The sequence below is a fragment of the Callithrix jacchus genome, chromosome X, assembly GCF_049354715.1.
Source record: "Callithrix jacchus isolate 240 chromosome X, calJac240_pri, whole genome shotgun sequence".
In the NCBI taxonomy this organism is placed as follows: Eukaryota; Metazoa; Chordata; class Mammalia; order Primates; family Cebidae; genus Callithrix; species Callithrix jacchus.
Window position 1 is genome coordinate 17,093,125 of NC_133524.1, and position 12,465 is coordinate 17,105,589.

Genomic DNA, 12,465 nt, shown 5'->3' on the forward strand with positions numbered 1-12,465 from the left:
TTTAAATTATATTGTGTGTGTCTTATGTAATGTTCTTTGGTCAGAATATAATGATCAGATTACTCACAGGCAAAGATCAGTTGTCTGTGGTGCCCTGAATACATAGTTAGGCCACCTTATTTTACCAAGTCGCATTTCCCCTCTCATGTAGGGTATTGTAACTGGAAGAGCGCTGCTTTTCCAGCTGGGGAGGGATCGTTCTGTTGACTTTATTATACATCAGTAACCACTTAACAGTTTTGTTTGGAAATACTAATGAGCTTTTACCAAATGTCTAACGTGAGCCAGGCACCAAGCACCTTGCCTAGTGCCACCTTTGCATTTACTGTTCCAGCTCTGCAAGGTAGGTGGAGGTATCCCCCTGTTCAGAGGAGGGCACTGCATCAATGTGGAGAGGAATTAGCCCAGGACCACACACTGGCCAGGGTTTGACCTGGGCCATTCCTACTGTCATACCATGCTGCCTCCAGCTGAGAAATTTGGGAAAATATAATGGAGAGGAAAAAAGGAACTGTGTGCATGCATGACATATGGTTTAGTACTTTGCTCTCCTTATCCTTCTTTGTCCTGGTGCACTCTGAGCCTTATTTGCAGTGTGGGGCAGAAATAGGAAGCACCAAGTTGGTGAGGGGGACAGCCCACGTCTGACAGGGCGGGGCAACTGGCAGCAGTCAGAGGGCCGCGTTCCTGCCGGTGTGGGACGGTTTACAAGGTGGTGTCTACTTCTCTAAGCACAGGGACAGAGAGAGGGCTGGTGTTCTCAGCTGCAGTGGTAGCAGCAGAAAAGCAGAGTGAGCAGGGTGCTGGAACTGCTGTGATGTTCCCTCCCCACTGTGCTCCTTTTTTCGTTGAGTGATGGAAAAAACTCTCCTTTTCCCGTAGCATATTGATAAGGTGTTCAAACATAAGGAACTGCAACAACAGCTCGTGGACGCCAAACTGCAGCAAACAACACAACTGATAAAAGAAGCTGATGAAAAACATCAGAGGGAGAGAGAGTTTGTAAGTTTTACTTCTTAAAAACGAAGACATTATTGCCAACATTGTAATTGAGGCCACTTGAAACATTTAATGGTAACCCAGGCTGTTTGAAACATTTCATGATAACCGAGGCCATTTGAAACATTTATCTATTCTACCTTTAACGCAGTGCCTAGGGGCATGCCAGCTGGTGTTTCGCTCTACACCGAGAAGAGAGTGTGTGGTGCGTGTGTGTTAGAAAGCAATTTGGCTGATTATTTCTATTTAACTTTTTATACAGAAAATATACTGGAGAGATTAGACCAAACCAGTGGGAAGACCTGCACTTGTTTTTCTGTGCTTAGAATATTTAGTTTCCATCTTAGGTAATGGTCATCAGGTTCAAGAGTCGTGCTTACATTTAGCACGTTAAATTTGGTGATTCAACGTAACAGCAAGCTTACCAAGCCACAGATCTCCTATACACGATCACATTTTGTTTTCAAACAAGTAACTTGAAACTGGGGAAGTCATTTGTTTACTACTCTGGTATAATTTTCTGATAAAATCTTAACAGAATTCTCTCTGGCAATCACTCAACATTGTTGCCAGTGTATGCTCATATTCTGTTGCCTGTCAGTAATTGTGAATACAGTGGAATCTCATTGTATATTACCATGTGCAGATTCAGCTATGTGTGCCTATCCACAAGGGAGAAATGCTTGCGATAATTCGGACTGTTGGATCCAGCGTTACTCAAGGAGCCATGGCTCTGACATGAGCACAGTGTGAAGACTCAATTCCTGAGTGGCCCTCGCCATGTGGACGTGTCACACTGAGTGTGTCTAGGGTTTAGAGAAAGATGTTTTTCACACAATGTGATCCTTCCGTATGAACTGACAACAGTATCCAGTGTTCAGCTGAAATGCTTATCATTTCCAAAGTTGGAGTATAAGTTTTACACACACAAACACACACACAAATGTGTGTGTACTTTCTGGTTGCTTTAGTAGGACTTTTCTAGGCTTCTTTGGACTATGTGTGATCGTTTACTTCAGGGACTGAATTTTACAACTGCCTACTATGCAACTTTATAATTTTCTTGAAAGCACAGATACTATATATACATGAAAATGCCCACCTCCCTCTCTACTTTCTGAAAAAGCGCTTAGAAACCAGGTCTCAGATTGATCGCGTTGCTTTCCCCATACCTTTCACTCTGCCTCATCTTGCCTCAGGGAGTAGCGAGGCTTTCTGAGTCACCCAGATAATGTCAAGATTCCCAGCCATGTTTTCTGCTAATACGGTACATGTAATTATTTTCATCTAAAACACAACAATTTAACTCTGAGTTTTAGAAACCATATTAGGCCCCCCAGGGTACTTTTTCTGCTTCAGCAGTAAAAGATTTTTCCTCCTTTCCTAAGTGTTAACCAGCGGGGCACATTGAAGTTACAGGTAAATGGCAATTTGTGGAACAAAATGTTTTATCTGTAGACCTGCGGTTCTTGCTCAGAGAGCGGAAGGATGAGCCTAACTCTGATTATTTGATATTGTAGTCCTATTTGTAATTACCATTAGCGTTTTGCCAGAATGTTTCTGTTTTCTAGTTATTAAAAGAAGCGACAGAATCGAGGCACAAATACGAACAAATGAAACAGCAAGAAGTACAACTAAAACAGCAGGTAACTTCACAGCAGGGGACAGCACAATTTGGAAGAAAAATCTGTGGTTCCTTTGATTCCGCATATCTTGAATCTCCTCTAAGATGGTTTTGCTTTTTGCTTTTTCCCAGCCAGAGCTGACCAGAACTGACGCAGAAATCTCATGGCCCTCTTGGGATTTTCCACTTCATTTAGGTTAACTTCCTCATCCCAGTTTGCCCAGCAGTCTCCTGGTTTTAGTACTGAAAGTCTGATGTCCCGGGAAATGCCCCATCTCCAGCAGCCTGGGATGGTTAGTCAACCTGTCTTCAGTGACCTTTTCCAAGAGCTTAGATAATTCCTCTCTTCTTCAGTCTGTTCCCACTGAATTTCCTCCCACTAAAGGAAAACTAATAACATCTGTATATTTTATTTATTTTGTATCAAGTTGAACCACGTGAAATTACAAAAGAAGACAAGAATATGTCCTTGGCCTAAAAAACTTGGCAATTTCATGTAGTGAACTCTGATATCCTTAGTTTTGTGCTGTGAGCACATAGATTGTTGTAAAAACTACATATAGCTGGGCATGGTGCTGTGTGCCTGTGGTCCCGGCTACTCAGGAGTCTGAGGTGGGAGGATTGCTTGTGGTGGTGGTTTTCATCAGGGCCCTCCGTCTTACTCAGTTCAGACCCTCTAAGTGTGTTCTACTGCGATCTCTCTCAGTGGCTGCCTTGTGTGGAATGAGTGTAGGAGGTGCTATCTCCTTACGCCAAAAAAAAAAAAAGGTACAGGAAAGACTTCCCGTGGCTTTACAGATAGGTAAAGTTAGGCATTTATACCTATAAATTCATCCTTTTTCAGTTAGATTACATTTGGCTGAAAGAAGTATTATTTAAAAGTTTGCCATACAGTTTCTGTAAAGACTCTAGATTAGCTGTAGAATAACACTGATACCTTGAGACGGGCAGCATCCTCATGAGTACCTCTTTGGAGTACTGTTTTTCTTTGGGAACATGTTACAATGTGGTGAATTTGAGGTCCTATAAAGCTAGCCTAACTCAGAGTGAACCTTCAAGAGGTGTCAGATATGAGGAATCCTTGGAACTGAAGATCATGCCAGAAAGCTGCTGGGAAATTTGAATCCCTTACTTTTCAGCCCTATACAGTCAGTTGTCCGTGTAAATAGAGATGGGAATTTATGTGCAGAAGGTGTCAAGTCTCCAGATGACGTTGGAAGATGCTCCTGAACGGGGGTGTCATTGATAATGCTGCCGCGGGAGTCGCCAGAGGGCCCTTTGACCAAGCCCCTAGGCCAGCCCCAGTTCTGTTGTACTATTACCAATGTAGCTTCTGTTGTCTGTGATCTGAGCTACTCAGAGTCTTCTTATCCATCCAGTCACTATTTTGTTTCCTTGCTGTCACTTCTTGTTTTCCTCTACCTAAATGTGGCGGTCCTTTCCAAGCATGTCTCACCTTCTCTGCCCTCACCATGTCATTTCCCAGCATCTGCTGTTGATACTCAAAGTCTTTGTGCTGCCTTGACCTGCTGTTTTGTAATCTAGCCACGAAGGTCCAAGTGTGATGATAGCGGCCACTTACTGGCCACCCACTGGGCCAGCATTGAACTTGCACATGGAACAGCCTTCACTTGGATGTCTCATCTTCAGTAAAAGTACATCATGCCTGCTGGGCACAGTGGTTCCTGCCTGTAATCCCAGCTGAGGCGGGTGGGTCGCTTGAGCTCAGGAGGTCAAGACCAGCTTGGGCAACATGGTGAAACCCCATCTCTATACAAAATACAAAAATTAGCCAGGCATGGTGGTGTGTGCCTGTAGTCCCCTCTATTCGGGAGGCTGAGATGGGAGGATTGCTTGAGCCTAGAAGGGAGGTCGAGGCTGCAGTGAGTCGTGATTGTGCCACTGCAACAGAGTGAGACCCTGAAGGACCACATAAAAACTGCTGTAACTTCTAATGTCCCTCAGACACCAATACTGCTCCTCCCTCTGCGTGAGCACTGCTCTTGTCCCCAGCTCCAGGCCTGTCATGTTAGAGGCCCCTTCAGTGTCTGCTAACAAATCCTGTGTGTTCTCTAGGTCACCCTGCATTTCTCTTCCTGCTTCGTCTTCATCCCAGGCCAGGCCCTTGTGCAGGCGTGGGTTGGCCATCTCACAGGGACCTTGTCTAGCCTGATAAGCTTGAGGTCACTGTGAGATGACTAACTTTCAGTTGGCTTCTGCCTCCCCCATATTGCAGTGCTTGCTGCTAAAGTGCTCCCTGGTCGGCCCGTCCCCCTGCTGGCTGTGGTAGGTGGGCTCCATCATATTCCACCCTGCCCCGCATCCTGTGCACTAGGTGCTCCTGGGGAATAGTCTGCTTCCAGCACTGCTTATTCTTTCTTGACCTCTGAAGATCCTTTATTCTTCTGTGCTTTTCTTGTACATATTGTGTGATCTTGCTCAAAATACTTTATTCCTTTGGGTCTCTCTCTGTTCCCATCCTGAAAATAATGTCATTATGTTAGATGGTCTCTGAAGGGTTCCCTTCTGGTCTCAGGTGAACCCATTCAGCTCACCCTTGAGGCCCAGTTCAGGCCTCTCTCGTGAAGCTTCCCCTAAGTATCCTGACCCTCACTGTGCCCTTCCCCTCATACTTAGGACTCCTTTCTAAGGGGGAAAAGACGGTGACTGCATTTTATATTCTGCTTCCTTGTTGGTTACATGATAAATAAAAATTCCTCGAGGCAGGACTGTTAAGAGAGCTACCTCTTTATGTTCTCCTTTAATTTTACTCTCACTGCGTTCTTCTTCCCCAACCTAACAATTCTTTGGCTTCGGTTGCATTTTCCTCCCTATGTTAAGGAAAAGAGATGCCATGGCTATGAAACTAAACTCTCAGGTGCTGTTCTCAGAGAATGGGCTTTTCCCAAGGACAGTGTTCACGTGGCAGGAGAGGGGTAGCTGGGCAAGCATGGGCCGTGCCGAGCACCCTTCAGGCTGTTATGATCATGGGTGGAGATCTAATAGGAAAGTCAACAGAAAGTCCTCAGTTTTAGTGCATTTTTCTGGTTTGTCAGAACTTTAGCCATCTATGTCTGGTGTCCAAGGATTGGATGTGCTTTTGTTCGTATTTCTTGTAATAAGTAACCATACTATGTTCTTTCGAAGGTTTGGGAACTGGAATTGTTTGTGTGGAATTTAGAATGTTTCATACTTTTTTTCCTGTAGCTTTCTCTTTATATGGATAAGTTTGAAGAATTCCAGACTACCATGGCAAAAAGCAATGAACTGTTTACAACCTTCAGACAGGAAATGGAAAAGGTATTTGCATATTTTTGGTAGACGATTCTATCAAATGGAATTTGTATAAGCTCTTTTAAGCGTGATTACTACTTTGCTGCGTTTCCATTGTTATGATACGATCTTCATTTTCTCTTTTGTGATCCTCCAGTGGCATTTTGGGTCATTTTGCCCTCAGTTTATCCCAAGTAGCTCATGTTTTCTATGCTCTTAGAATTCTACCTTTATTACAGTGAAGTCCTCTATTAAGCACAACTATTAGAAATAAAGGGGTGGTTTTTTGGTTTGTTGCTGTTTTTTGTTTGTTTTAACCACTTTAGAGGATCATCCTCAGCCCTCGCATAAAGCTCTGTGTCCTTGGAGATTAAACTATTGAAAGACGTCCAAGCCCAGGAGAATAACCACGTACTTTGGTTGGTTGATGTATCGAGTGTTTCTGCCTTTTTTGCTTCTCTGTTTTTCTTATCTTTACTCCCACTGAATTCTTTCTCCCTTAACCAAACCAATTCTTCGGCTTTTGTTGCATTTTCCTGCCTATGTTAAGGAAAGAGACAACCTTGAGATCAAGCTAAGGCCAAAATATGTAACTCTGGACATACCCAGCCACCCAGCCGTATTCCCTTAAAAATGGAGGATTTAAAAACAGTGTTGGGTTGGGAGAAGTACAGTAGTGCTTGGCATTTCGTTAGCATTCAGTAGATGTTAGTCATGGCTATTATTGGATCTTATGTAGTGGCGGAGAGTGTGTTGTGCTCTGGGTTCATGTCCCAGTTAACATCACAGAATGTGTGACTGTGGATTAGTTGTTCAACCTTTCTGTTCCTTCGCTGTTAAAAATGGTAACAAAAAGACCTGCCCTTCATGAAATAGAGTATTTCAGACAGTGCTTGGCACATTAACATGTACTCAGTTACCATGTGGCTGAATGGTGCTCAAATTACCACCTCCAGGTATTTTTAGAGCTGGTAATCTGGAGAATTCCATGAGCAGCAGATTCGTTCCGCCTGACAGGCCTTTCCGTTGAGGCTGCAATCCAGGGGGCGCTGTTAGGCACAGTGCAGGTGATAGCTGGCCAGCACAGACTCACGTTGGGGTGGAACAGAGTTCCTGACTCCCAGATCTGCCATCCTTCTGGTCCTCTGGGACGGGAACACATTCCTTTGTCCATGGCTGCAGAGATCGCCATGGGTCAGCTGTCACCTTAGGTCTTCCACCAGCTCTTCCCACGGCCTTTGTCCCAGTTTGCCTTGTGTTACAGTTTTGTGGGTAATTACCCAAGGCACAGGGCACTGGCTCTGTCTTATCCTTGTTTCCCTTCACACCACCTGGCTCAGTGCCCTAACCTGGATCAGAGCTGGTGTGCAGTCAATAGCGGATGAAGGCGTATTGAAAATGTCGCTGGCTACAGCCATGGATAAATGCATCCTGAGTTTCTGAAAAGTGTGTTCTGGTAGCATAGGTCTAACACGTCCCTGATTTGGGGAACCACTTTATCTTTAGCAAAATCGTAAGTAAACGAGCCTCTGAATTGTGAGGATGACCAAAGCTGAGGAGGTAACTACTTTCATCGTCTTGGTCACTGGAGTCTTACCTGAATCATGCTGCCTTGAGTTCTGAAACTGATGTGTTCTTGGAGGTTGTGGTAGAGTGTCAACTCTTAATGTCTTGTGGGGCCGAAGATGTCTGTCCTCCCAAGAATCTGAGGAATTCGTTTAATGGACAGAAAAGTCAGTCATGGGCATTTTTTCATACAACCGAGGGAGAAGGAGGGCTTGTCTCTCGCTACCCAGAGCTGGGATGGAAACTGCACTTCAGCCTTAACTGAGTTCAGAGTGTGGTGGCTGACAGCTTCCTCCATGTGCTGCTGCCTCTGAAATTGAGGAGATTAAATTTGTTTTTCTCATAATACAAACCCCCTTCTTTGGTTCCACCCTAGGAGCTTCTGAGATAAGCTCTGCTACCGACAGGCAGGCACAGCTACTTCTATAAAGACACACACAGCTGTCAGCGGGTGAGGCAGGTGCAGGGATGGGGGGAGGGGAGGGGCACGGAAATGTGTGGTGGGACAGGGAGTAGAGATAAGGAAGAGAACTTAGAATTTCAATGTGCACTTGTGTTCACAGATGACAAAGAAAATTAAAAAACTGGAAAAAGAAACAATAATATGGCGTACCAAATGGGAAAATAATAATAAAGCACTTCTGCAAATGGCTGAAGAGGTGAGATGCTTTCCTGCGACTAAGGTGTAGTGTTAGTCATGGGGACTCCTCAAGTTCAGGTACCTAGCGGGGCCAGGACGGGTGCTGTAACACTACTGCCATAGCTGAGGACTCCAGCCTGCGCTGGGGCGGGGGTGGGGATGCGTTGCTGGGTAGAATCTGTGACTTCTTTCCTGGCAGTTAAGTTCGGGACAGGGTCCTGAGTGAGGGCCTAAGCTTCCTACCACGCAGGTAATCAGCCCAGGTTTGTGTCGGAGATAGCCCAAAACATTCAGATTTTGCTTTCTTCTACAGCAATGATTTCTGAAAGAGCTTGCATCAGACTCCCGCTTGTTAAGACCAGGATTGCTGGGCTCCACCCAGTGGCTCTGAGTCACTAGTTCTGTGGGGGTGGAGGCAGATAACTGCCTTTCTAACAAGCATGCAGGTGATGCTGATGCAGCACGTAGGGCCTTTCTAGCTTGACTTATTAGGCTCTCAAAAAAGCATAGTACTTTTTGCCTGTTTTATGTAACATTTCAGGAAAGAACTAAAATGCTGGGGCACGTGTATACACAAGAATCTTTCATCTAAAAATCGGTAGAGGAGAAATCTAAGTAGACACGAGCCATATTCTGTTTTTATTTAGGCCTTTATGTCTGCTAGTCTTTGTGATGTCTTGAATTTCTTTAATAGTTCAATAGGAAATGTCTTAAAAAGTTTATCTTTGGCCAGGCGTAGTGGCTCATGCCTGTAATCCCAGCACTTGAGGAGGCCGAGGTGGGTGGATCATGAGGTCAGGAGTTCAAGACCAGCCTGGCCAGCATGATGAAACCTGTCTCTACTAAAAATACAAAAATTAGCTGGGTGTGGTGGCACGTGCCTGTAATCCCAGCTACTCAGGAGAATCGCTTGAACCAGGCAGTCAGAGGTTGTGGTGGACCAAGATCATGGACTCCAGCCTGGCAACAGAGTGACACTGTCTCAAAAAAAAAAAAAGTGTGACAAAAGGAATTTAATTTTGTCACCCTAAAACAATATCATGATGCTGAATCTCATTCGGTATACTTATGAGTGCAGTCATGCTAGCTAGCTAGAATGGTAGGAGGCTGAAGAGATGGAACGTTTCATAGGTGAAAAGTATCCAGTATGACTCAGCTGGCTTGATTTTTTTGTACCTGATTGATATTTAACAAGGTTACAGAAATCCTCTTTTTTCTTACAGAAAACAGTCCGTGATAAAGAGTACAAGGCCCTTCAAATAAAACTGGAACGGTTAGAGAAGCTGTGCAGGGCTCTTCAAACAGAAAGGAATGAGCTCAATGAGAAGGTGGAAGTCCTGAAAGAGCAGGTGTCCGTCAAAGCGGCTGACAGGGATTTAGCAACACCTGTGACGCAGCCCTTCGCTGCGCTGGATTCTCACAAGGAGCTGAACACTTCCTCGAAAAGAGGCCTGGGAGCACACCTGGAGGCTGAGCCCAAGAGCCAGAGAAGCACCGTGCAAAAGCCCCTGTCCACAGGCTCTGCCCCGGCCATCGAGTCAGTTGACTAAGATGAGGTGTGATCACTGTATTGAGAGATCTATTTTGTGTATAACTTTCTCTGTTAGTAGTTAACTATTGGTTTTGTGGTGAAATTTTTCTTACTTTTTCTACCATATCTGTATTTTCTTAGAACTACTGGACTTACGTGGTACAGGAGGCTGCTTAGCAATTTTGAATAATCTACACTTTCCTCGGCTGTGTTGCACACCGGCCTCATTCCCCCTCCACTGGAATGCATGTGTTCACTGCCTTGTCCTTTCTTTCCCTGCTCCTTGCACATAATCATCCTAATGAAAATTTCACTGACAGGCCCATTACAAGGGAACTTTGTTCTCGCGATGGTTCCTTGATGTGAAAACAATACTAATTTAAACGTCTTAGCTCCCCCCCATTAATATTATTCAAAAAAAGAAAATACCAAGATGATTAGTTTTGTCTAATAACCCATTTAAATGCCAAGTAAAAAAACTCTAGTGTTGGGTCAGAAACAAGGTATTTGATTGAAATTAGTTTTTTGATAATATACCTCGGGACAAATTGAGATGGCCACATGCTTAGAATACTAAGTTTAGGCAGAATATGTATATAAAGATACCACTTGTGGACAAAGTAGTACATACAGGCATATCACTAGACAAACAAGCTTAGTGTTTATATGACTGAACAGTCATCCTGCTTTGGTTTCAGGTGTGGAATTTGGACCACGAGGGGCTCCTGTAGAGGATGGCGGTTTGTGTTTGATTCTGATTTGGGACTTGAGTACATATTCTCCACTTCCCATAGAAGGCCTCACTTATTCTTTGAAAACTGGTGTTCATGTTTGCTGTCACTGTTAAGTCCCTTGTCAAAGACAATGATGGTTAGTTCATGTGTACTTTCACCAGGCATAAGTTCCTCCAATACTTTCTGGCTACTTGAAAGTTATTACAAAAGTTCCACCAGCAAAGTACTCCAGGTTTTTCAAAAGGGAATTTTCATTTTGGATCAGTAGCAACTGAAATTGATTTCATTTACTGGCACCAACATTTTTACTTTGGGAAGACTTGGCAGAGTGTCAGAGTAGTCAGGATCTATTACTTATGCATTCAGTCTGTTTCTAACCCCCTTCTTAGTTACCATCTCTTTTTTTAACAAAAAAACACAAAAACAGAACCCCACAGTATTATCAAGGTCTCTGCACTTGGAATGGGGGGAAATTTGAAATTAAGCACATAACTTTTGAATTAATTGTTTTGATGTTGAATGTGGCTCAGTTATGCAAATGATTAATCAGGCTGCACTGATGAAAGTTTTGACTTTGTCCCTGGTATTATTTGCATTGAAATGCTTTATGAAATAAAAGGTTCTACTAGAACTGATGTTAGCACATTCCACTGAGCAAAACTATCAGACTGACACTTGTTAAATTGCTTACTGGACTGAATAAACTGTTTTGTCCAGTTAAAAAGGTTTTCTCTTTGTTACAAGTTTTATTTGTAAAGTCCTGTCACAATCATGGTCTAAACTAGGTTGAAAGAATTGAAAATTGTCCAACAGATAGGAAACCACCTAGAGTGGAGAATCATATCTAAGCCTTCACCATCAGTCATGTTAATTCAAGGAGCCAGACAGTGGAGGAAAAGAAATGCAAAGTATATTATCTAATTACTGTCAAAATGAGTCAGAAGCAAAAATGATACCCTCCAACAGCCTCCTTTGAGTACACCCCCTTCTGCTACTAAAGAAATACTGGACTCATTTCCCTGGGGGGGGAAATGCAGGTATAGATCAGAAATATAATCCACCTTAAAATTAGTACTAATGATCACATTTCACAAGAACTCTGCTGGATGTACAGCTCTTAACATTTTATTAAGCCATTTGTGTAGCCCACCACGTTTCTTTGTGGTGCTTGTCCTGTGTGGAAGATTGTAAATCTTGGACCTGTTGCATACTTTCAAGGGCTTTAAAGCAATGTGATTCACAGTACTTGGCGGCCTACTGCTTTCAGCTTACTACGTATTTTTAGCTAGATGCTATTATAGTGTTGAAGGATATGGATTCTGTCTGGGATGCATTTACTGTCCTTTCAGAACCCTTCCTCCCATTACCCTGTGAATAAAATACAAATGGGACCCTCTGAGAAGGACGTCTTCCTACAGTGATCACCTCACCAGCCCAGTGTTGTGGCTTTGTAGCACACCCTGTATCTACCATATTCTAGAACACTGTAATGCTACATAGGCTGGCCCAGAAAAGGTTTAAATGTTGAATTCACTTAAATTGCATTTGTTGCACCATCATGGAATCGTGATGTGTATTATTTATAGTGGCAGTAGACTCCAAGGTGTAGCGAAAACTTGGGTCTTGGGTAATATGGACCATTTCATCCTCAGACTTGTTAGGAGTACATTTCTGGGTCTTGAGACCAGTATTTTTCAGTTATGTATGCAACTGCCTTTATTACACCTGGTTATCACAATTCTCAGGTGTTGCAGAAAAATCTACCTCTTTCAGACTGTAGATGGAAATAACTGTGAAAAAAATGATGCAGATATCTTCTAGTTTGTGCTAAACACACTGCTTTATTTTTACAGCCCACGTCTTTCATGAGGATACGAATTGTTAAGAGGCAGTCTTGTTTTGCTTTTCAAAGACATTTTGTAGAGATTTTTCACTAATGTGAATCTGATTTTATCTACTTGATTCTGTATAGATTAAGTAAATATGTATGATAAACTTAACAGCTTCTGTGTATTCTTTTACTATCCGTGTGGTCTTAACTGTATCTGAGTCCAAAGGTACCATTTTACCCATTTCAGCCATTTCTACTCAAAAAGTG

General features: G+C 43.3%; 1 protein-coding gene across 11 annotated transcripts in view; it reads left to right on the forward strand.

Moving 5' to 3' along the window:
* TXLNG (taxilin gamma) overlaps positions 1 to 12,367 on the forward strand; it is a 55,171-nt gene extending 42,804 nt beyond the window's left edge. For 3 of the 11 annotated variants that reach the window (XM_035289271.3, XM_054251256.2, XM_002762662.6), the window contains 5 exons: positions 883 to 1,002; positions 2,571 to 2,645; positions 5,831 to 5,923; positions 8,026 to 8,121; positions 9,326 to 12,367. In XM_035289271.3, coding sequence (XP_035145162.2) covers positions 883 to 1,002; positions 2,571 to 2,645; positions 5,831 to 5,923; positions 8,026 to 8,121; positions 9,326 to 9,652 — 711 coding nt within the window. In that variant the 3' untranslated portion in view covers positions 9,653 to 12,367. Of the gene's footprint in view, positions 1 to 882; positions 1,003 to 2,570; positions 2,646 to 5,830; positions 5,924 to 7,838; positions 7,914 to 8,025; positions 8,122 to 9,325 lie in introns of all 11 variants that reach the window. The other 8 variants (XM_078362231.1, XM_008989016.5, XR_013531373.1 and 5 more) reach the window with 7 other exon arrangements.
* Positions 12,368 to 12,465: the final 98 nt, after the last annotated feature.